At 42.5% G+C, this 25,508-nt stretch overlaps 1 protein-coding gene across 2 annotated transcripts in view; it reads left to right on the plus strand.

Moving 5' to 3' along the window:
• The first annotated feature begins 1,337 nt into the window (after positions 1-1,337).
• Positions 1,338-25,508, plus strand: part of creg2 (cellular repressor of E1A-stimulated genes 2) — a 49,687-nt gene continuing 25,516 nt past the window's right edge. For both annotated transcript variants that reach the window (XR_011886580.1, XM_072263255.1), the window contains exon 1: positions 1,338-1,815. Coding sequence is in view for 1 of the 2 variants with exons in the window: in XM_072263255.1 (XP_072119356.1) it covers positions 1,348-1,815 (468 nt within the window). In the remaining variant the exon portion in view is untranslated. The remainder of the gene's footprint in view (positions 1,816-25,508) is intronic.

A 25,508-nucleotide genomic window follows, 5' to 3' on the forward strand; every position in this document is an offset into this window, starting at 1 on the left:
CTGCAATTCTGCATCCTTGGACCCCAGGAGAGGCTCGGGACATGCTTTCTAACGCTCCTAATCCCCTCAAGAAACCTGCTGCTTTTCTAAATTGGCTTGAACAAACCTGTATTATTTACGACCCCTTGCCTGCTGATGTACGACTTACACTTTTTCAAAAGGCTTTCCAGGACAGATGGCACCTTCTTTTGATTTGATACCGGTACCACCCATACAGATTTGGACAGAAAGGGGTCATGTAACTACCTACTTCAGTTTCTCTGAAAACTATGTCCGCTGGTGATCCAGGCCTTGGGTAGGGATCATTAGGCGCCAACATCCCCACCGATTTTTGGATCACTATCTCCTACCTCAGTTGGGATCCCAAGAGTCCTGCGTCTTTCTCCTTTTCTTCTACTGGGAGTACCAACTTTTGGGACTCTACCAGTACTACTTCTCTGTCCCATGATTAATTCCTGCTTTGGAAAGAACTTATACGATTACCAACATCACAAGTCACACATCTCTGCTGCAACACTATCCAACAGCAGTATAAATCTTCTCCAAAGATTTATATCTTCTCCAAAGAAAATGAGAAAGCTATCAAGCTATATCAGTTTTCACATCACCAGACTAAGATGAGAATTGATACAGCTAACTTATATTTTTGAACAAAATTAGTCAGGAAAGCTACTTGGGTAATATGCTATTTTGTTGATCAATTGTTTATTTACCTTCATACAGGACGGAGATAGAGTAATACACATCAATGTGAGCCTTGTGGTACAGGCAAATTTATAGCATATAATGCATTAGAAACAGACCATATGGATAGTAGCACCTTCAGATCTTAACTAAACTTGGCAACAATCGTTTTAACATGAAGAACATTATGCGATACGTAGACAGTGGACAAGTTAGTATCAAATAGTAAACAAGGACTCTGTAGATGCAGCCCCTCCCACCCTTTTATTCTGGCGTCTTACCCCCTTCCTTTTCAGTCCTGTAGAAGGGTCTCGGCCCAAAATGTCAACTGTTCATTCATTAACTTTGAAGCTGACTGACCTGCTGAAGTTTAAAATTAGGAGCATTTTGTCTGTGTTACTCTTGATATCAGATGGAATGTTTGCCAATGAGTGTAACAAAAAAGAAAAAGTTGACGAGAACATTTTGACTGCAAAAAATCTCTAATTGTATTTCTTTCCGATTTTGAGTAAGAGCCGCTGACAACGTTTAAGACACCACGCTGGAAAAACGGGAGTGCGTCTCGCATTCGCCACCAGATGGTGGTGCTTTCAAGTGGAGCGGCGCTGGAAGAAACGGTATTTTTTTGGTGTTTATTGAGCTGTTTACCAGCAGACAGGAGCCATGGCCGTATGGTCTCTGTTTACAGTGGTCTTGTTAGCTTGGATGCTGCACCGCAGCCGCGGCTACGTGATCGTTAACTCCGTGTCCTGGGCTGTCACGAACCAGGAGGGGACGGTGTCCACCGAGGACGAGGAGGAGGACGGGGAAGTCCTGCCCAACCGGCTGTTCCAGAGCAGCAGCAACGGCGGCAGCATCTGGAAAGCCCCTTACCCCGCCGCCGTCTACCAGCCGCAGCCACAGCAGCAGGACGACAGTGGAGAGCCCCGCGCCGTGGCAAAACTGCAGAGTCACAAAGAAGCGCACGGTTTCCCCTCCAGGATGTTCTCCTACCGCAGAGATGCACTGAGTGTGAAAGGGTTCGGACAGACACCCTCCGAGCCGCCTCATCGGAGGAGAGCACGGATCGCACGCCACCTGCTTCAGTCCAGTAACTGGGGCTTCCTGGCCACACTCTCCAGCCTGGAAAAGGTAGAGGCAACTCCCCGTTCCCCTTGCACCCTTTCATGCCGGACAGATGCAGATACATTGCATTGCTTTTCAAAGTTGTCTTTACAATGCTGATAGACACAGCCGTGACTACGCTGCGGCAGAGTTCGATAACTTTGAAAGATTATTCCCCTTGAATGATACAAAATGCAGTTTGTTTGAGTATTGTATCCAGCTCGAAAAAAAACTGCAGGTTTCTAACACTGTGCAGTTCCCAGCAGATTTCTGCACGGTTGAAAGATTGTTTTAGCAATATTGTTAAGTATGGAGGAACGAATCACATCAATCAGAGGCAGATACAGAGCCAATCGTCTATCTCTAGTACAACTGCTGTATATTATGTTAGTAAAAAGGTGGAAGTACTCACTGGGGAGAGAGATTTCAGCGCCGTATTTCAGGGAAAAAACATTTTACATACAGATAGTTTGGTGTATAGGAAAGACTATTGGCCATCTCATTTGTTTACTTTGTGGAGTACTGTAATGGTTTTCATAAACAGAATAAGGCAAGTACAACGCTATCCTTATAACATTCAATGCAGCCTTTAAATATGCATTTCAGTCAAATTGGTCCAATCCTACTAATGTATAACCTCTTGGTTCCAAGAACATTTTCATCCTCAGTAATGGTGGGGTCCAATATTTGTGTTCTGACGATGACGCTGAAATATTTATAATTACATTCAACCAGAAGTGATCCATCTCAGATCCCCATCATCACAAGTTGATCTTCAGTCAATTTTGGTTCATTCCACACAACTCTGAGAAAGCAGACCTGACACTACAGTATACATCAAAGGCCATGGTACCAGACAACATCCTGGCTGTCATACTGAAAATTTGTATCTATGAATTAGCTTTGATCTGGCCAAGTTGTTCCAGTACCATCACAACACTGGCTTCTCTGACAATGTGGAAAATTGCCCAGGCTTGATCAGTTTACCAAAAGCAAGATAATTCCAATCCAACTCGTTCTCACTCAATCAACATTAACAAAGTTATGAGAGATATGATTAACAGTGCTGTGAAGCAATGCTTATACACCAAGTAACTGCTCAATCATGCCCTTTCTGGGTGTTGCCAGGGCTCATTCAGACCGCAAGCCTTGACCTGCACATAAACCATTGATCTGAATTCCAGAGTTGATGTGAGAATGACTAACTTTGACATCCAGGCAATGTGTGACTTGGTATGGTAAAACAGAAGTCAAGGGGCATCGGAAGGAAAGTAGTACAGTAATTGGAGTCATACTTCACACAAGGGAAGATGATGTGGTTGTTAGAGGTCATCGTCCCAGCTCAAGATATCACTGCAGGAACTTCTCATAACAACGTCCTCGTCCCAACCATCTTCAACTGCACCATCAATGATATTCCTTTAGTCATATGGGCAGAAATGTATATGTTTGATAACAATTGCAAAATATTTAATTCCGTTTGCAACAGCTCAACAAATGAATAGGTCTCTGTCTGCGTACTTCAAAGTGAGACAACATTTATGCGTAAGGCCACAACTGTCTACAACAAATGAGTCTTATCACTTACTCATGGCACTTAATGGCATTACACTGCTGAGTCATTTATTATAAACATCCCAAGACTAACCATTTACCAGAATCTCAAATTGGGTCAGCCAAAATTTGGGCAGGAAAAAGCTTGGCACACTGTAGTGAGGAACTCACCTCCTACTGACCCAAAGCCCATGCATTATCTACAGGTCATGAATCAGGATGGAATCATCTCCACTTGCCTTGTTGAGAGAGAGGCTCACAGTTGGTCGAGGTTGACAATGGATGTTACGCCCCAGCTATCTGCATAATGCACAAGCTAGGGCAGTACGATATGGAGAGTAAGCCGTTGCCCATGCAACGGACTCCCTCTCTCCACACAGCTGATGAATCCAAATGAACAGCGGAGACCGATAGAGTTTGGCACCACCTGGAGTTTCCAGTCAGCATTGAACTCAACATGGACCGCCTTAGGACTCCAGCTTTTGATTTTTCTTGGGGTTTACTCCCAAACCCTTCTCCATGATTGGGTATAACCGCAGGGCAGCAAAGGGATCAGAGTTGCCCTTCTTCCAGATGAGCTGCCAACCACGGCTGATGAGCCCCATCTGCCCGAAGCGACTGGTTTTCAGGTATCAGTAACCCGCCTTTTCCCCTTCATCTGTCAGTAGAAATGGTTCTGCCCGGCTTAATAGCTAAGCCACAGGTGAAGGCTGTGAGCTGGACTTGGCTTTCAGAGACTATTTGATGCAATTGGGAACATTTAATAGTTAGTGGGAGCTTATCCCCACTACCACCCTGGCTATAGCAACCTTGAGGAATTTTGTTGAGAACACCGGCAAAAATGCATAAAACTCAATGCCATTCCTGGACAAGTGAGCCTGCCTGATTAGCTCCCCATCCATCATCAGAAGCATTCATTCCCTCCTCTACCATTACACAGTAACTGCAACTTGTGTCGATTGAAAACGCTGACAACATCTCCCAAATTCTTGACCTCTATCACCATAGATGGCAGGACCTCTTAACACCTCACCACCTGCAGATTCTCCTGTAAAACACCCCATCCTGCCAATCCTTCATTGAGACTTGGCATAAATTCTGTAATTCTTCACCTAAAAGTAATGTAGAATTAACTCTTCCTTACCTATCTCCTATGGTCCAGTCTTCTCTCCTATCAGATTCATTCCTCTCCAGCATTTTACCTTTCCTTCCCACCAGATTTTGTCGTGGTTTCTCGTTTCTGACAAACGACAAGGAGACGCAGAAAACTCGTCAAGACGTTTTAAACTTTAATTTGCAAATTAAAGCTGAGACAATCAGAAAGCTAGTAGCTGACTGCCCGTGGAGGCTTGTAAACAGCATTTTTTATAGCAATTTTCCTATCTTAGCTACATTATCATATCCAGGCGGCCTGTGATTACATATCATCAATATATCCGCTCTCGACTTTCCACTGTTGTTTTACTCCCCAATTTAATCATGTCCTAGTTTACATTTTAGACCATATGTCCTCTCATCCCTAACCAGAGTTATTTCTTAATTACTCTTGTGTTGACATACTGCCACATATTTCATCACCTTACTCGCCACCGTTATCTTTCTACTTGGTTTCATTCTAGTTCTCTTCATGAATTAATAGTGAACAGGTCAAAAGTCATGGCTACATAGTGAATAACTTCTATTGAGCTAGCAGTGGTTACATAGTAAATATAGAAAATACAATGTGTGCATTCGAGTAAATACTGTTGAGTAAATACTGTAATACATAGAAAATACAATGCATGCATTTGCGTTTTCCAATAGTTTCACCTATCACCTTCTAGCTATCCTCCTTCCTCTCTCCTCCCCCCCCCCCCCACCTTTTCACTCTGGCATCTTCCCCCTTCCTTTCCAGTCCCGAAGAGAGGTGGCAGCCCAAAATGTCGACTGTTTATTCATTTCCTTGGGTGCTGCCTGACCTGCTGAGTTCCTCCAGCATTTTGCATGTGTTACCTTATTTGAAGTCTACATAATTTCAAAAAGCTCCCACCTCCTTCTCAAGGGCAGGTTGCAATGGGCATTAATTGCTGGCCAGTAATGTCCACCTTTTGATTATCCATTATTTATAAATAATCTCAGAAGCCAACAGTCTCATCCCAAGAACTAACCAAAGGAATCATGCTGCACTGATTTCAAGACAAGTTCTCTATATTCTTTCTTAGCTAGAGACTGAAATTGAACAGAGTATTCCAAGTACAATTTCACTAAATCCTTGTATAATTACATCAAAGTGTTTTGGTCTCCAACTTCTTTGAAGAAGAGTCTACATGCCATTAAAACCCTAAGTGTTTTGTGACCCACAACACCCAACATTTAACAGTTATTGTTACTTAAGAAATATCTTGTTCTTCTCTTCATTCTGCTAAAGTGAGTAACCTTGTATTTTGTCACTATTTTATTCCATCTGGCTCTTGCAGACTCCTTTAGCTGGTCCATGGCCACTTGTGAACCTACACATCAGAATTTCTACCAAGTTTTGTATCATCAACAAACTGAGATATATTATCATTTACCTTTTCTTTAAGTCCTTGATTGTAAGTAGCTGAAGACTATTCCCTGTGCCATTCTAGTAACAACTTGCCAACTTAATAAAAAAACAAATTATTCCGACATTATGTTGTCAATTAACCTTTCTTCTATCCATGTTGATAACTACCAAACATTCATGTCATTCTTGATCAAATATGTTTTACAAGCTACATACACTGCATCTCTGTTAATTATCATAAATAGTTTTTAGATTTGTAATGCATAATTTGCCTTTCATAAAATTACTTTAACTCTGCACAATTGTAGTATGGATTTGTTAAGTGCCCTGTAGAAAGATTCTTAAAAATGGATTATAGCATGTGTATGGAAACTGATGACATGGTAATTGGCCTGTACTATTTTTCTCCCTCCATTCATAAGACCATAAGGTATGGGAGCAGAATTAGGCCATTTGGCCCATCGAGTCTGCTCTCCCATTTCATCATAGCTGACCCATTTTCCCTCTCAGCCTCAATCTTCTGCCTTCTTCCTGTATCCCTTCATGCCCTGACCAATCAAGACTCTGTCAACCTCTGCCTTAAATATACATAAGGACTTGGCCTCCACAGCTGCCTGTTGCAAAGAATTCCACAGATTCACCACTCTCTGGCTAAACAATTTTCTCCTCATTTCTGTTCTAAAAGGATTCCCCTCTATTCTTAACCTCTGTCCTCTGGTCTTAGACTCTCCCGCCATAGGAAATGTCTTCTCCACATCCACTCTATCAAAACCTTTCACCATTCAATAGGTTTCAGTGAGGTCATCCCTTATTCTTCTGAATTCCAGTGAATACAGACCTAGAGGCATCAAATGCTCTGCACTAGACAAGCTGTTCAAACCTGGAATCCGTTTCGTGAACCTCCTTTGAACCCTCTCCAGTTTCAGCACATCCTTTCTAAGACTGGAGAGAGTCTAGAGGAGGTTCACAAGGATGATTCCAGGAATTAAGGGGTTAACATATGAGGAGATTTGGCAACTTTGGGCCTATATTCACGAATTTAGGAGAGGGGATCTCATTGAAACCTAGATAAGATGGGTGTGGAGAAGATGTTTCCAATAGTGGTGGTGTCCTGAACTAGAGGGTACAGCCACAAGATTGAGGGGCAACCTTTTAAAAATGAGGTAAAGAGGAATTCTTTTAGCTAGAGAGTAGTGAATCTGTGGAATGAAAGCTGTGAAGGCCAAGTCCATGGGAATATTTAAAGCAAAAGTTGATAGTTTCCTGATTCAAAGGATATGGCAAGAAGGCAGGTGTATGGGGTTGAGTGGGATCCAAAATCAGCCATGATGGAATGATGGAGCAGACTCAAAGGGCTGAATGGCCTAATTCTGCTCCAATGTCTTATGGTTTTACAAGGTGCCCATTGTTTGCCTCTTGCCTGTCAGCCACTGCTTTATCCATGCTAGAATCTTTTCTGTAATACCATGGGCTTATAGCTGCTCGTGTGTGGCACGTTGTCAAAGGCCTTCAGAAAATCCAAGTACACAATATCCATTGACTATTCTTTGTCCCTCCTGCTTGTTTTTTTCTTCAAAGAATTCCAACAGATTTGTCAGGCAAGATTTTCCCTTGAGGAAACTATTCTGACTGCATCCTGTTTTATCATGTGCCTCCAAGTATCCCCAAATCACATCCTTAACAACTGACTCCAACATCTTCCCAACCACTGAGGTCAGACTAACCAGCCTATAATTTCCTTTCTTCTGTCGCTCTCCCTTCTTAAAGAGTTGACTGGTATTTGCAAATTTCCAGTCTTTTGGAACCATTCCAGAATTTTGTAATTCTTGAAAGATCATTACTAATGCCTCCATAATCTCTTCAGCCCCTTCTTTCAGAGCCCTGAGCTGTACACCATGTGGTCCAGGTGACTTATCTACCTTCAGACCTCTGTTTCCTAAGAACTTTCACCCTAGTAATCGTAACTTCATGCCTCCTGACACTTGGAACTTCTACCATGCTGCTCATGTCTTCCACAGTGAAGACTAATGCAAAATGCTTATTCAGTTCATCCGCTATTTCCTCATCCTCCATTACTACCTCTCCAGCATCGTTTTTCAGCTGCCTGTTATCAATTCTTGCCTCACTTTTACACTTCATGTATCTGAAGAAACTTCTGGTATCCTCTTTAATATTACTGGCTAGCTTACTTTCGTATTCCATATTTACCTTAATGACATTTTTAGTTGTCTTCTGTTAGTATTTAAAAGCTTTCCAATCTGCTAACTTCCCACTAACTTTTGCTCTATTATATGCCCTCTCTTTGGCTTTTATGTTGGCTTTGACTACTCCAGATAGCCATGATTATGTCATCTTGCCTTAGAATACTTCTTCCCCTGTGATATAAATATCCTGTGCCTTCCAAATTGCTTCCAGAAATTCCAGCCATTGCTGTCTGCCATCATCCTTGCCAGTGTTCTTTTCCAATCAGTTGTGGCCAACTCCTCCTGCTTTATGCCTCTGAAATTTCCTTTCCTCCACTGTAATACCGATACTCTGACTTTAGCTTCTCCTCCTCAAATTTCAGGGGAAATTTGATCATATAATTATCACTTTCCCCTAAGGGTTCTGTTACCTTAAGGTCTCTAATCGATTTTCATTGCACAACACCCATTCAATAAAAGCTGATGCCCTTGTGGGCTCAACCATGAGCTGCTCTCAAAAGCCATCTCGTAGGCATTCTAGAAAGTTCCCCTCTTGGAGTCCAGTACCAACCTGATTCTCCCAATCTATCTGCATATTGAAATCCCCCGTAACTATTGTAACATTCCCCTTTTACCATGCATTTTCTACCTCCCATTTTAATTTGTAGCCAACATCTTTACTACTGTTTGGTGATCTGTATATCACTCCCATCGGGGTCTGTTTGCCCTTGGAGTTCCTTAGTTCTATCAATGGTTCAGCATCTCTTTCTAATGATCTGATTTAATTTTTTACCAACAGAGCAACGCCACCCCCTCTGCCTTGTTTTTCCTTATGATACAATGTGTATCCTTGGACATTAAGCTCCAAGCTATAGTCTTCTTTAAGCCATAAGTCAATGATGCGTACAACATCATACAATGCCAATCTCTAACTGTTCCACAAGTTCATATACTGTTTTCCATATACTGCGCACATTCAAATATAACACCTTTAGTCCTGTACTCACCTTTTCGATTTTGTCCACCTTTTACGTTGCAACTCATCCTGCTGACTGCAATTTTGCCCCATGATCAGCCTCCCCTTGCTAGGAGTCTCACTACAACCTGCATCTGTTTGTAAACCAACTACCTCATCCTCAGCAGTATCACTCTGGTTCCCATTCCCCTGCCCAATTTTTTAAACCCTCCTGAAAAACCCTAGCAAACCTGCCCGCAAGGATATTGGACCCTCTTGGGTTCAGGTGTAACCTATCCCTTTTGTACAGGTCATACCTTCCCAGCAGAGATCCCAAAATTCCATAAATCTGAATCCCTGCCCACTGCAACAATTCCTCAGCCACATATTCATCTGCAAAATCATCCTATTATTACCCTCAATGGTGCTTTGCAAGGGCAGCAATCCAAAGATTACTACCCCAGAGGTCTTGCTTTTCAGCTTTCTACCGAGCACCCTAAAATCTCTCTTTAGAACCTCCTCACCTTGTCAACCTATGTCATTGGTTCCAATATGTACCAAGACTTCTAGCTGCTCACCCTCGCCCTTGAAAATGCCATGGACATGATCGGAGACATCCCTGATCCTGGCGCCAAGGAGGCAACATACCATCTGGATGTCTCTATCGTGCCTGCAGAACCTTGTCTCTGTTCCTCTAACTAAGGAATCTCCTATCAACACTGCAGCCCTCTTTACCTCTCTGCTTTTCTGAGCCGCAGCACCAGACTCGGTGCCTGCGACCCAGTCACTGTGGCTCCCCTGTTAGGTCGACCCCTCAATACTATCTAAAGTTGTATACTTATTATTGAGGGGAATGGCCACAGGTGTTCTCTGCACTGGCTGTACATTTCCCCTCCTTCTCTTGACAGTCACACAGTTACCCATCTCCTGCAACCTAAGGGTGATTATCTCCCTGTAGCTCCTGTCTATCACCTCCTCATTTTCCCATATGAGTCGAAGGTCATCGAGCTGCTGCTCCAGCTCTTTCCTTAATACATTCTCTCAGGAGCTGCTACTCTGTGCACCTGGTGCAGATGTGTTTACCCGGGAGACATCCAGTCTCCCAGACTTCTCACATCCCATATAAAGTGCAAAACACTGCCCCAGAGCCATTCTCCCTAATCTACTATGCCCTAGGAACACTGAGGCTGTCTACAAGAAGGGTCAGAGCCGTCTCTATTTCCTGAGGAGACTGAGGTCCTTTAACACCTGCCGGATGATGCTGAGGATGTTCTACGAGTCTGTGGTGGCCAGTGCTATCATGTTTGCTGTTGTGTGCTGGGGCAGCAGGCTGAGGGTAGCAGACACCAACAGAATCGACAAACTCATTCGTAAGGCCAGTGATGTTGTGGGGATGGAACTGGACTCTCTCACGATGGTGTCTGAAAAGAGGATGCTGTCTAAGTTGCATGTCATCTTGGACAATGTCTCCCATCCACTACATAATGTACTGGTTGGGCACAGGAGTACATTCAGCCAGAGACTCATTCCACCGAGATGCAACACAGAGCGTCATAGGAAGTCATTCCTGCCTGTGGCCATCAAACTTTACAACTCCTCCCTTGGAGGGTCAGACACCCTGAGCCAATAGGCTGGTCCTGGACTTATTTCTTGGCATAATTTACATATTACTATTTAACTATTTATGTTTTTTTTACTATTTAATTATTTATGGTGCAACTGTAACAAAAACCAATTTCCCCCGGGATCAATAAAGTATGACTATGACTGTAACAGGAATGAACAAATAAGGAGGGAGGGAGAGGGAGAGAGAGAAAGGGTGGGGGGGAGAAGAGAGAGAGAGAAGAAAAAACATTCTTAAACACCAACACACTCCAAAACAATGGCCACTCTGCTTACATTTGAATTATTTTTATTGGCCCTTCTCATGAATCCCTCTTGCTGACAGTTTGCTCCTCAACTCAGAGAAACTGCAGTGAAACTCTGCCCTTAAGATCTCGATCGCCCTCCTGAATAACTGGTATTTCTTTTGACGCACCCCTTACGTGGATTGTCCAACTCAGAGAAAACTGGCGTGAAGATTTGCTTCTAAATCTTGATCGCGGACCTGACTGAAGGGTAGTTCTTTTCATGAGGGAACTCATGAAAGTAGCAGAGAGAGGTACAGAAGGTAGCTCTATTCACAAATAGTAGTGTTACATTTACTAATTTCCAAACACTGGGAAGATTATAGAAAATGAAGAACTCTAGCACAATGTCACTAACACATCCACTTTCTAAGCAGGCATCTTCATTGGAACATCAGGTCAGGTCTATGGATTTGTTGGATTTTAATCCTTTTAATTTGCTCAGGATATTTTCTTTAATAGTTTTGGTTACTTCACTATCACTATCAGAATGGTCATAGTGTTGTTAAACTGTAGTGGTACTACCAAATGAGGGGAGAGATGTACCCATCATACATTAGGCAGGGTCCACTACTCTGTAAGTTCTTCGTTTTTGTGCTTTGGAAGTGCCGTACCTGACCATGATGTAACCAGTCAGGGTGCTTTCAGCAGTACATCGGTTGCATTTTTTTTGAGTGTTCGGTTTCCAGAGCCTCCTGAGGAAGTAAAGGCCCTGGTGTACCCTTCTTGTAATTGCATCTATGTGCTGGGCCCAGGAGAAGTCATCTGGTAAGTTAACACCCAAAAATTTAAAGCTGCTGGCTCCCTCCATCACTAATCCCCTGATATAGACTGGCACATGTTCACCCCTCCCCCTTCCCCTACCTGAAGTCAACCGTCTGCTCTTTAGTTTTGCTGCTATTGAACGAGAAGCTGTTGTTGCTGCAGGACCACTTAAACAGGTGACTTAGTTGCTCCTGTACGCTGATTCATTGCCACCTATGATTCACTCCAGCAGCAGGTGATGTCATCAGCAATTGTGAAGATAATGTTGCATCTATGCTTGGCACACAGTCCAGTATGTATAGAGAATAGAGCAGGGGGCTAAGCATGCGGCCTTGAGGTGCACCTATGCTGATTGTCAGTAGAGAAGAGATGTTGTTACCATTCTTCACTGACTGAGGTTTGCCAATAAGAAATTCAAGTATGAAGTTGCAGAGAGAGGTACAGAAGTCCAGGTCTTGAAGCTTGATGATGAGATTGGACAGGATCATTATGTTGAGCTGTAGTCAATGAATAAGTTCATCAGCTACAGCTGATGTATGAGTTCCTGTTGTCCAGATGGTCCCAAGCAGAGTGAACAGCGAGAGGAATCACATGTGCTGTTGACCCATTGTGTGGTGGGCAAACTGTAGTGGATCCAGGCCACCTCTGAGACAAGAATTGATTTATTCTGTAACCAACCTCTTGAAGCACTTCATTATAATTCGATACCTGATGCTGTCATACAGGCAGGTCACCATGCTCTGCTTGGTTGCCCACCACTTCAGACATTTTTGTGCGTTTTGCATTGTGCATACCAACTATTTGTTTGGTATTTTAAATGATTTCTTTATCTCCTACTATAGATGACCTTCAAAGCCATAAGATATAGGAGCAGATTTGCTATTTGGCCCATTGAATATGCTCCCCCATTTCATCATGGCTGATCCATTTTCCCTCTCATTTTCCTGCCTTCTCCCTGTATCCCTTCATGTATTTGGGCTACCCATTACCCATCAAGAATCTATCAACCTCTGCCTTAAAGACATGGTCTCCACAGCCACCTATGGCACAAATTCCCCAGATTCACCACTCTCTAAGTAAAGAAATTCCTCCTCATCTACGTTCTAAAAGAACACCCCTCTATTCTGAGGCTGTGTCCTTTGGCTCTAGACTCTCCCATCATAGGAGACATCCTCCCCATGTCAACTCTATTGAGGCCTTTCAATGTTCAATAGGTTTCAATGAGGTCACCGCTCATTCTTCTGAATTTTAGTGAGTACAGGCCCAGAGCCATCAGATGCTCTTCATATAATAAACCAATCCTGGAATCTTTTTAGTGAACATCCTTTGAACCCGCTCCAGTCTCAGCACATCCTTTCTAAGATGAGGGGCCCAATTCTGCTCACAGTACTCCAAGTGAGGCCTCACCAGTGCTTTATAAATATTCAACATTACATCCTTGTTTTTATATTCTAATCCTGTTGAAATGAATGCTAACATTGCATTTGCCTTCCTCACCACCACTCAACCTGCAAATTAACCTTTAGGGAATGCTGCACAAAAACCCTTTGCACCTCAGATTTTTGAATTTACTCTCCATTTAGAAAATAGTCTACCCTTTTCTTCTACCAAATTGCATGTCATACACTTCCTGACACTGTATTCCATCTGCCAACTCTTTGTCCATTTTCCCAATCTAAGTCCTTCTGTAGCCTCTCTAGTTTCTCAAAACTACTTTCCCTCCAGCTATCTTTGTACCTTCCACAAACTTTGTAACGAAGCCGTCAATTCCGTCATTCAAGTCATTGACCTATAACATAAAAAGAATCGGTCCCAACACAGACCCCATGTGGAACACTACTAGTCACCGGAAGCCAATCAGAAAAGGTTCCCTTTATTCCCACTCCTTGCCTCCTACCAATCAGATACTGTTTTATCAATGTTCGTATCTTTCCCTTAATACCATGGGCTTGTTAAGCAGCCTCATGTGTGGTACCTTATCAAAGGCCTTCTGAAAATCCAAGTGAATATCATCCACCAATTCCCCTTTGTGTATCCTGCTTGTTATTTCTCCAAAGAATTTCAACACAGATTTGTCAGGTAAGATTTTCCCTTGAGGAAACCATGCTGATTGTGGCCTACTTTGTCAACTTCCCAACCACTGAGGTCAGACTAACTGGCATACCATACCACCCACTCTCTCTAACTGCCTGTGCTTTCAATACAATATGGACATTAAGCTCCCAGTTATAATCGTGTCTCAGCCGGGATTCAGTGATGCCTACAACACCATACATGCCAATCTGTAACTGTGCTACAAGTTCATCTACCTTTTTCTGTATACTGGATGCTTCCAAATATAACACCATCAGTCCTGTATTCACCCTTTTCAATTTTGTCTGCCTTTTACATTGCACCTCATCCTGTTGACTGCAGTTTTGTCCTACCATCACTTCTCCTTGCTAGGAGTCTCACTACACACTGCCTCTGTTTGTAAACCAACTACCTCATCCTCAGCACTATCACTCTGGTTCTCATCTCCCTGCCAAATTCTTTTAAACCATCCCGAACAACTCTAGCAAACCTGCCCGCAAGATATTGGACCCTCCCAGGTTCAGGTGTAGCCCAACCCTTTTGTACAGGTCATACCTTCCCCAGAAATGACCTAATGATCCATAAATCTGAACCACTGTCCCCTGCACCAATCCCTCAGCTACACATTCACCTGCCATATCATCCTGGTCTTACCCGCACTGGTACATGGCATGGGCAGCAATCCAGAGATTACTACCTTGGAGATCCTGTTTCTCAGCCTTCTACTTGGCTCCCCCAAATCTCTCTTCAGGACCTCCTCACCTTGTCTACCTATGTCATTGGTTATCTTTGACTTCACCCACTTTTAATCTTAATTCACTTCTTTGATGTGTATTTTTGATTGCCCAATACTTGTTCTAAAATGCTGACAATCTCAAATGTACCAGATTTCTTTCTAAAGATGGATATTGTTTTCTGATTCACTTTTTAATTCATTTCTATATTTTTCTGTGCTGTGTGTCTCTCCGTGGTGAATGTCAGTCCAGACTTTAGGACCTATGGTAATTGGTACATGCCATGAGAAGGCAGCACCCAAAGGTCTGGTGGTCTCTGCGAACTAATCCTTTTCCACCACTTACTGTTGCTTCAGTTCACAAGGATGTGCTGAACAAGACATGAAACATGAAACAATGATCACAGAGCAAAGGGGGTGAGAAAAGGATCATTTTTTACAAATGTTTTAATCATTTAAAAGGCCACTAACTGAGGATAGGAATATAAATATATAATTTAGGTAGATGCTGAAATATAAATCGGCAATGAATGAAACTGAGCTTCAAAATCCATTATTTTTATGTGGGTGGATTGTAAGTAATGGTGTTGGTTTACTCAGTAGTAATTATGGATAATATTCCATTAAATGCTCACTTAAAGTATCAAAGCATTAGATTTTCATGATACTTTACAGTGAAATAAATTCTTAAATAGCTTAAGCCTACATCAGTTCAAGTGCTTTCTCTTGATTCTGTTGGAGATGACTTTCGCAGTCCATCTCTGCAGGAGAACTGAATTATTGATTGTGATTTCTGCATTGAACTATGTTTCTCAATAAATACTGAAGTTACCATCTGTTCAGTAATGTAATCAGGACAAATACAGGGAGCTTTTACCCATATAACAGTGCAAAATCCTGAGCAAGTGTATACCCAATGCAGAAAGTTGGGTACACAAGTCTACGTTGAAGGTTCAGAGGAAGGTAAAAAGATACGATCAATAGAGCTGTACCTCACAGCTCCTGGGACCCAGCTTCAATCCTGAACTCCTCTTTGTTTCCCCTGGGTGCTACTGCATCCCTCGTATACTGTATGTGGGTTGGTATGTTAACCTATAAATTGCCCATAGTGTGTAAGTGAGAGGTCACATTTGAGGGTAGCTAATGGGAACATGTGGAGACTAGACAAAGGAAAAAAAAAATAGGGGGATTGGAACCCTTTGTGAGTTGGCATTGACTTGTTGGGCTGGAATGCCTTCTGTCTGCATCGTAAAGAAATATGGAGATATAAATGGAGAAGGCGTCTTTCAGGTAAGATGTGCAACTAGTTCACTTGCTGTCTTTGGTGCACAAATGTTTAAGATCCATAATACACAAAAGTTCAACCCATATTGAAATTTCAAGTTAGAGCATGGGTCTTATCCCTGGTATACTTGTGAATATACATCTGGAAGCAACAGGTAAGAAGGTAAGAACTGACTTGTCATCATAGCCTGTTTGCTGTTTGTGGAAGCTTGCTGTGCTTTTTAGCTATCATTAGTAACTACATTCTAAAGCAGCGGTCCCCAACCGTCGGGACATGGACCGGTACCGGGCCGCAAAGCATGTGTGACCGGGCCACGAGGAAACGATATGACTCGGCTGCACCTTCCCTCTTTTCCTGCCATGCACTGTTGAACTTGAACATAGGTTGCCAACTGTCCCATATTTGCCAGGACATCCCGTATATTGGGCTAAATTGGTTTGTCCCATACGGGACCGCCCTTGTCCTGTGTTTCCCCTGCAAAGTTAGAGCGTTCCTATGGAACTTTTCATGCTGAAATGGCGTAAAGTGAAGAAGCAATTACGATTAATTTATATGGGAAAAATTTTTGAGCATTCCCAGACCCAAAAAAATAACCTACCAAATCATACCAAATAACACACAAAACCTAAGATAACTCTAACATATAGTAAAAACATTAGTGGTATGATAAATACACAGCTTATATAAAGTAGAAATAATGTAAGTACAGTGTGGCCGGGAAGATTAAGCCAAAACCGATCTGTGGGGAAAAAATCGGCACGTACGCGCATGCGCACGTCACATATGCGCACATCACACATGCACACACAGGTGCCCGCGCAAGGCTTCATGGTCATGGTAGTCTTTCTCGGGGTAAGTGCAAGTGTCCCGTCAACACACACAAAAAATGCTGGTGAATGCAGCAGGCCAGGCAGCATCTATAGGAAGAGGCACAGTCAACTTTTCAGGCCAGGACCCTTCATCAGGATTTGACTGCTACTTTTGTCCCTTATTTGGGAGTGAGAAGGTTGGCAACCCTAACTGTAAAAGACATGTTGAGGTGAGTTCAACCCTACTTGAACACCCCCCTCCCCCCCCCCCCCGCCGTCGGCCAGTCCGCGGTGCAAAAAAGGTTGGGGGTCCCTGTCCTAAAGTACTTTAGAATGTGCTAAAGTGGTGAAAGGAGTAGTGTTGGACAAGACGTTACTGAATAAGGCAAACTTCTCAGGGTCCAGTCATTCTATGTAGGGCCACATGGAGGTACACAAGAACAACAAAGCACGATTAAACCATTCTTTTCATGGGGAGTGTGAAAAGAATGCTTGAAGCTTTGAACTCACAATGTGGAGTATCACAGTCCTAAACATATGTTCCATTGCTTTGTGGTAAATCACCATGATACGTATAATTAATAATAATATGTAAATGACGGCAATCAGATCTAATAAAACAGATTTCCAGCTTCATGCGTATACTGTCCCTAATAGTGCCTTGAAAAAAATATTTTTGAGTAGTTGGCAAACATTAAGATTAATGTATTGAGTAGCAGACAAACATTAAAACTGTAAAAACATATTTAACAAAAAAGTCCTGATGTTTTACACTGAAATGTGATATTGTACTCTCCCCGTGACACTTGAATTGATTGCTACTGCAATGACTCGATAGGCACTTTTGTGAGCAGTGTTTATGTTTCGAGTTAAACATTACACAAGGATAGAGCATTGGTATGTCCAGTTACATCTGAATTCATGATTAGGTGTTTGTTCAAGCCTGGTGGCTATTTATTTTATCATGACCTTGAGCGGTTTACCAGTGTGGTATATGATTAGGATAACAGTGGGATGCATTGTTTAGACATCTTATAGACAACAATTTGAAGTCCATGCAGATTAAAACAATCCTTTCAAGAAATTTTTGATTTTAAGCATCCCTTCATGAAATACTGTAATTATTCCTTTAGATGATTACCCTTCATTCCTGGTTTCACATACAGCTGGCAAACAACCATTTGAAATCAGATACTATAAATAGTTTGTCAGCAGTATGCCATTGTTTTCATTGATTTGTGGCAGGTTAGCTGAGCTGTTGAAAATAAATTTACCTCTGTCAAATTGACCAAGTGAGTTTCACTTTACAGGAGCGAGAGTGGGAGAGTTTAAAAGAGTTGGGCCTTGGGGCTTGCTTGTGAGTTTCACCTTATGGGACACAGGATGGAATGAGAGCAGGAGATTTTAAAAGAGGCAGTCTTGGGGCTTGCCTGTTGGTTTCACTTCTTCATTCTTTTAAATTCCAGTGGGCAGTGGCAGAACCAACTCAAACTTCTCTCATGTGATGACTGTTTCGTCAAAGGAAGCAAACTAGTGGGCCTTCTCTGCATTTCCTCCAATATTCAATCTTATCCAATCTTCTTTTGAAGTTCCTGCATTTGCCACCCAAAATCTATTTCCAAACACTGACCTCTCCCTTCGAAAAAACTGGTTCTTATGTCGCCTATTGTTCTTACACAAATTATTTTAAATCTGCTTCCTTGGTGCTCATTCCACGCCATCCTCCATTACTTGGGTAAGGGCAGGAAAAAATTGAACAATTTTTTTTTTTGTTCTGTTCATTCGGTCAGAGAGAAAATTCCTTCCACTTATTAAAAGACAGGCATTCCTACTTCACAACCTGTAGACAGGCAGTTCAAAGAATGACCTACACAATGTCACCTTGGTTCTCTCTTGATCAGTAAATTTGCTGATGATGCAAAATTAAGAGTTGGTTTTGATTGTGAGAAAGGTTATCCTAGATTACAGGAGGATCTTGATCAATTAAGGTAATGGGTCAAGGGGTGGTGGTTGGGCACTACTGAGTGTATTGGAACAGAGGGACCTGCATTGTTAGTTGAAAGCAGTATCACAGTAGACAGGGTGGTGACAAAGGCATTTAGCATATTGGCATTCATCAGTCAGGGCATCAAGTATAGGAGCTGGGCATTACGTTACAATTGTATAAACTGTTGGTGACACCACACTTGCAGTACTGTGTACAGTTTTTTGTTGCTCTGTTATAAGAAGGATGTGGTTAAACTGGTAAGAGTGCAGATAAGATTTACAAGCATGTTACTAGGAACTGAGTTATAGGGAGAAGTTGGCCAAGTTAGGTCTTTGTTCGTTGGAAAATGAGAGTCGACCTTACACAGGTTTATAAAATCATGAGGTGGCATAGTTAAAGTAGCAGTCTTTTCCCCATGGTAGGGGAGGGCATAGATTTAGGGTGAGGGGGAAAGAATTAAGAGGGCCCTGAGGGGCAACATTTTCCACACAGAGGGTGGTGAATATATGGAACAAGCTGCCAGAAGAAGTCGTTGAACCAGGTGTAGTAGCATCATTTAAGAAGCATTTGGATAGGTGCAGGTTAGAGGGATATGGAGGGGACACGGGAAATTGGGACTAGATGAGAAGGCACCATGGTTGGTATGGACTCGCGCAGAAGGGCCTTTATCTGTGCTCTCTAACACCCGTGCTGTACAATGATTGACGTCTTCAAACAACACATGGTAAAAGTCCTATCTTCTTTGCTTACACTTGTGTATTATGTAATGGAGGTATTAAATACTTGACAGTACCAAGAGCATTCTATGTCTGAACATTTAGTCAAAGCCTTGATATGCTAAACAAGACCACATGTAGGAAGGAGCACTACCATTACCATGTTTGCAGAAAATGGTGGCATTTTCTGCTAAATTATACCTTACAGCACAAAATAATGATGCACAGCTCACTGGCACAATACAAAAGAAATGCTTTAAAAGGTCACATTAAGAAGAACTGTCTGATGACTAACTCAGAGTTGTTAAGTTTTACCAACAGGAGATTCAATGTCTGAGAAAATAGGGTTGATCTCCTAGGAATATAAATAAGGAAATCGTCTCCGATACAAACTTAAAAACGAGAAAATCTGCAGATGCTGGAAATCCAAGCAACACGCAGAAAATGCTGGAGAAACTCGGCAGGCCAGGCAGCATCTATGGAAAAGAGTACAGTCGATGTTTTGGGCCGAGACCTTCAGCAGAACTGGAGAAAAGAAGACGAGGAGTTGGAGTTAAAAAGTGGGGAGACAAGTACAAGGTGGTAGGTGAAACCAGGAGGGGGAGAGGTGAAGTAAAGAGCTAGGAAGTTAGTGAAAGGGATACAGGGCTGGAGAAGGGGGGATCTAATAGGAGAGGACAGAAGGCCATGCAAGAAAGAAAAGGGGGAGGAGCACCAGAGGGAGGCAATGGACAGACAAGGAGATAAGGTGAGAGAGGGAAAAGGGGATGGGGAATAGTGAAGGAAGGCAGGGGGGGCATTACCAGAAGTTGGAGAAATCGATCTTCCTATCACTTATCACCTCCCTCATGGTTCCGCGTCCTTCTACTACCCATTGTGTTTTCCCCTATTCCTTCTTCACCTTCCCTGCCTATCCCCTCCCTGCTTCCCCTCCCCCACCCCTTTATCTTTCCCCTTACTGGTTTTTCACCTGGAACCTACCAGCCTTCTCCTTCCTATCCACCCCCCACCTTCTTTATAGGGCCTCTGCCCTTTCCCTCTTCAGTTCTGACAAAGAGTTCCGGCCCGATACGTCGACCGATCTTTTCCATGGATGCTGCCCGACCTGCTGAGTTCCTCCAGCATGTTGTGAGTGTTGCTTTGACCCCAGCATCTGCAGATTATTTTGTGTTTATGAGAAATCGATGTTCATACCATCAGGTTGGAGGCTACCCAGACGGAATATAAGCTATTATTCCTCCAGTCTGAGTGTGGCCTCATCGTGACAGTAGAGGAGGCCATGGATAGACATGTCGGAATGGGAATGGGAAGTGGAATTAAAATGAGTAGCCACTGGGAGATCCCGCTTGTTCTGGTGGACAGGCTTGTGGGTGATACAAGCCTGGTCTGTTTTCAAAGTCAGAATGTATTACAACTCTTCCTGATAACCACCATATCCTGTAGGCTCTATGTTCACTTCTCTATTCTTTGTTTTTGTGTATATAAATTGCAGGTCCATTCCTCATTTTCCTATTCTCCCAGTTTCATTGGGCCTGACTTCTTATTTTATAAATTGCTTTCCTAGTGTTTCTACAGATCTGTATCCTGGCTAGAGATAGGGAGGTATTCCTGGTGATTCCAGGAGAGGATGGGAAGCCAGGACAGGAAAAGCTAAGTTACCTCTGCTTTTCCATGCCCACAACGATAACCTTTATATAAAAAAAAAAAAAAAAAAAAAAAAAAAAAGAATTGTGTTAACTTGCCGCTGTTCCAAATCACAACAGTTGACTTGGTTGTGGTTAGTTAACAACACTGAGCACCGATTTTGCAAACACATAGGAGACGCAAGAGAAATCTTGAGCAAGACATAATCTGCTGTATGGCCTGTGCGCTGACGAGCATTTGTGGAAGCAAGGGGATAGTCATTATTTTAAAGCAACATACACAAAATGCTGGAGGAACTCAGTAGGTCAGGCAGCATCGATGGAAATGAATAAACAGTTGATGCTTTGGGCCGAGACCCTTCATCAGGATGGGAAAGGAAAGGGGAAGATGCCAGAATAAGAAGGTGGGGGGAAGGGGAAGGAGGACAAGCTAGAAGGTGATAGGTGAAGTCAAGTAGGTTGGGGAAGAGGGATGAAGCAAGAAGCTGGGAGGTGATAGGAAGAAAAGGTAAAGGCCTGGAGAAAAGGGAATCTGATAGGAGAGGAGAGGACCATGGGAGAAAGGGGAGGAGAAGGGGACCAGGGGGAGGTGATAAGCAGGTGAGTTGGAGATAAGAGACCAGAATGGGGAATAGAAGAAGAGGGAAGACAGAGATGGAAAATTGATCTTCATGCCATCCGATTGGAGGCTACCTAGATGGAATATGAGGTGTTGCTCCTCCAACATGAAGTAGCCTCATCATGGCTGAAGAGGAGGCCATTGACCCACATTATTGGAATGGGAATGGGGATAGGAATTAAAATGGTTGGCCACCGGGATATCCTGCCTTTTGAGGATAGAGTGGTGGTGCTCGACAAAGCAGTTCCTCAATCTATGTCGGGACTCACTAATGTAGAGGAGGCCACATCGGTAGCACCAGATGCAGTAGACAGCCCCAGTGGATTTACAGGTGAAGTGTTGCCTCACCTGGGAGGACCTTTTGGGGCTCTGGATGGCGGAAATAACCGAGGTGAATGGGCAGGTGTAGCACCTTGGCCACTTGCAGGGAAAAGTGCCAGGAGGGAAATTAGTCGGGGGGGATGAATGGACAAGGGAACCACACTTAGTGAAAGGGGAGAATGGCCAATGTCGCCCTCTCCTAAAAATATCTACCAAGAAGTGTAAGAGTACAATTCCATGGAAAGACTGGTCTCTGCGGAAAGTGGGGAGGGGGAGGTAAAGATGTGTTTGGTGGTCGGATCCCACTGAAGATGGCGAAACTTGTGGTGAATAATGTGCTGTCAATGTTTTAGGTTGGTCCTGTCGATTATTCAGTTGCCGGCTCAGATGTTGCTTGACCCTTCAATTTCGTCCAGTGGTGTGGTTTTCTCAATTGTGTATGAAGCTCTCAGGTGTGTATGGCGATGACTTCACATGCCTCCTGAAATGTGAAAACAAAAGTGGGAATTGTCAATATGTGGAATTAAAATCAGGGCCTCTTTTTAATTACCTTTTCCTGAAGCAATGTTGCCTCACCCTCACTTTAAAGCTTTAGACAGAGTGACCAACTGGAGTTGTGCAGGTTTTGAAAAAGCTATTTAATTTTTAAAAATTATTTGTTTGCAAGGTGCTTTCCTGAGCATAAGCATATTTAAAGCAATTGCTTGGAATCTTTAGAAAGCGCTGTTGTGTGGTCACACTCCTTGTCAGATGGTGTTAGCAAAGAATTCCAGTGTAGATCAGTGATAAATGGCTAATTGAAATTGACATGTCCAAGTTCCCCTCTTGGACATGTCGACTTCAATTAGCCATTTAGCTATGATCTCTCACTGCTCCGTCATCACACTGGAATCCTTTGCTGACACCAGATTCTGTGCTTTCAGCTCTGAAATGGCTGAACTCTGGTATCTATCGTGATAGGGATCACAGAAAAAGACTGATAGTGGTCAGCCCTTTGATACAAATCAATAGGAAACCAAGCAAAGACTTAAACTGTCCCTTGCACCCACTTTTTGCCCATATGATCCATGATCATACGGATATCACTGGGATATTTTGGTTGTTAGATTGTTTATTTTTGCCTCTAACCACTATTACTGGCACATAACTTAGTTTTAGTGGCAATGGAAGGGAGACCAATTAGTCACGTTTTGTTTTCGGCACTACAATTTTGTGGGACTGTACCAGAGGACATTGTACAACTTGGCATGTTTTTGTACAATGCCCTGTTCAGATAAACCAGCATTGGACTGTTCAAAAATCCTGATGGTCAAGCAACTGGCTCACTCATCAGTGCAGAATGTGAGCCAGAAGCCCAGGGTATAATTCACTTATTGAATTCACGAGGCATGAACTCCATTCAAAGGTTCTGCCTCAAGAAGGCCCTTGTGCACCTCATGTTGAACCAGGCTTGGTCTCCAAGGTTAATGGTAGACAAGGACTGTGCTATGGAGATAAATGCTTACAGCAACATAAAATTTAACCAGTGATAATGATACATACTTCTGTGATGATACTGGGTTTGCTGACCGCAAAGTTCTAAAATCAAATGAAGACGTTAAGCCGTTTCCAATATAAATAGCCACAGGTACCCTCACTAAAGGGAGATTGTACTGTAACTATCCAATCTTCAAAGACTAACTCACTTCCCTGTTTATTCTCCATGGCAAGTTTAGCTGTCAGTATCTACTATTTGAGTGGTGGGTCCCCTTCCCATCACTACCAAGGAGAAGATAATTACAGCTAACAAAGTAGTTTAAACACAGTTCATCTTATTTCAGTGATACACGATTAAATCCAAACCATATTCATAAAACACATTTTAAAACTCAGAGGATTTCTACCTTATAAAAGACTAACAAATTACAAACCATTTTGAACACACAAAGGATTTCCAAATCACAGCTACGTTTTCTATAAACTAAAAGAATACGCGAATGATGTAGACAAACCAGTCATTTCTCACAGAAGTCAAAGGCAGAGGAACGTTCTGTAGTTCACCCCATGTTTTTTTTCATGCTTCTTGATGCTCCTCAACCACTCCTAATAAGCCTGTACTGCTGTCGACATTTATACAATTTCTTTGCCGCTTGGGTAACTTCACACATATATGATATTGTTTCAAGTACCTTTTAACATAAACGTTTTAAAAACTTCATGAAGACATAGTTCCCAGGCATCCATGACTAATGCTGTGAAAGTGACTCCATGGGTACACATATACCATAACTTATTAATAGATCAGTTATTGATGTGTAAGTGATTGTTGCTTCCTTGAATTAAACAACTTAGCCAGCGTTGTGTTTTGAAACAAGACAAATTAAGTAACCTGTTGTCTAATATTGTACTTCAACTCTTCAGCAATAAGACAGGTGCTATGAGCCAGCAAGTCTATTATATACAGTGCTTCTGTTTGCCAACCCGTTCATTTCAACTTCAAGCTGATTACTGTCTTCTATTTACATTACGAACTAGCTTGTTTATCAGAGTTTTAACGTACAGCATGCCAAGTTGTACAATACCTTGCTGTACAATACCACAGAATTATAGAATCCAAAACAAAATTATCGAATTGACCTCCTTTCCATTGTCTCTTAAACTAAGTTATGAGTGGAGCTGAATTTTAATTGAGAAACATCGAATTACTCAAAGCCATTGCTAAACATTCAACCTTAAATGCTTCATGTTCACCATGACCGACTATTGGATTTTTAATCTTTTCTGTAACAGTTTTGCATTTGACCATAAAATTATAAGATATAGGAGCAGAATTAGGCAATTTGGCCCATCAAGTCAGCTCCACATTTGCTGATTTATTTTCCCTCTCAACCCTATTCTCCTACCTTGTCCCCATAACCTTCTTGTCCTCACTAATAAAGAAACTGTCAAACTCTGCTTTAAACATACCAAATGTTTTGGCCTCCACAGCTGTCTGTACAATTAATTCTGCAGATTCACCCCCTTATGGCTAAAGAAATTTCTCTTCACCTCTTTTCTAAAAGGACACATTTCTTTTCTGAGGCTGTGCCCTCTGGTCCTAGACTCTCCCACTATTGAAAACATCCTGTCCATGTCTCCCACATTCTTTTAAACCCCAGTGAGTATGGGCCCAGCGCATCAAAGACGACTCATATGTAAACCTTTTCATTCCCAGGATAATTTTCATGAATCTCCTCTGGACCCTCTCAAACGCCAGCACATCCTTCCTTAGATATGGGGCCCAAAACCCCTCTCAATATTACAAATGTGGTCTCATCAATGCAAAATAAAACCTCAGCATTATATCCTTGTTTTTATATTTTAGTACTCTCAAAATGAATGCTTACATTGCATTTGCCTTCCTTACCACCAAATCAACTGCAGCTTAATCTTTAGGGAATTCTGCATTAGGACTCCCAAGTCCCTTTGCACATCTGATTTCTGTTTAGAAAATTGACTATGCCTTTATTCCTTCTGTCAAAGTGCATGTACATTCACTTCTTTACCCGGTATGCCATCTGCCACTTCTTTGCTCATCTCTAATCTGTCCAAGCACTTCTGCACACTACCTTCTTTGTCACCAGTACCTGCCCCCTCCCGTCTTTGTAGCATCCGCAAACTTAGA

The sequence above is a fragment of the Mobula birostris genome, chromosome 7 (assembly GCF_030028105.1).
Source record: "Mobula birostris isolate sMobBir1 chromosome 7, sMobBir1.hap1, whole genome shotgun sequence".
NCBI classification, from domain to species: domain Eukaryota; kingdom Metazoa; phylum Chordata; class Chondrichthyes; order Myliobatiformes; family Myliobatidae; genus Mobula; species Mobula birostris.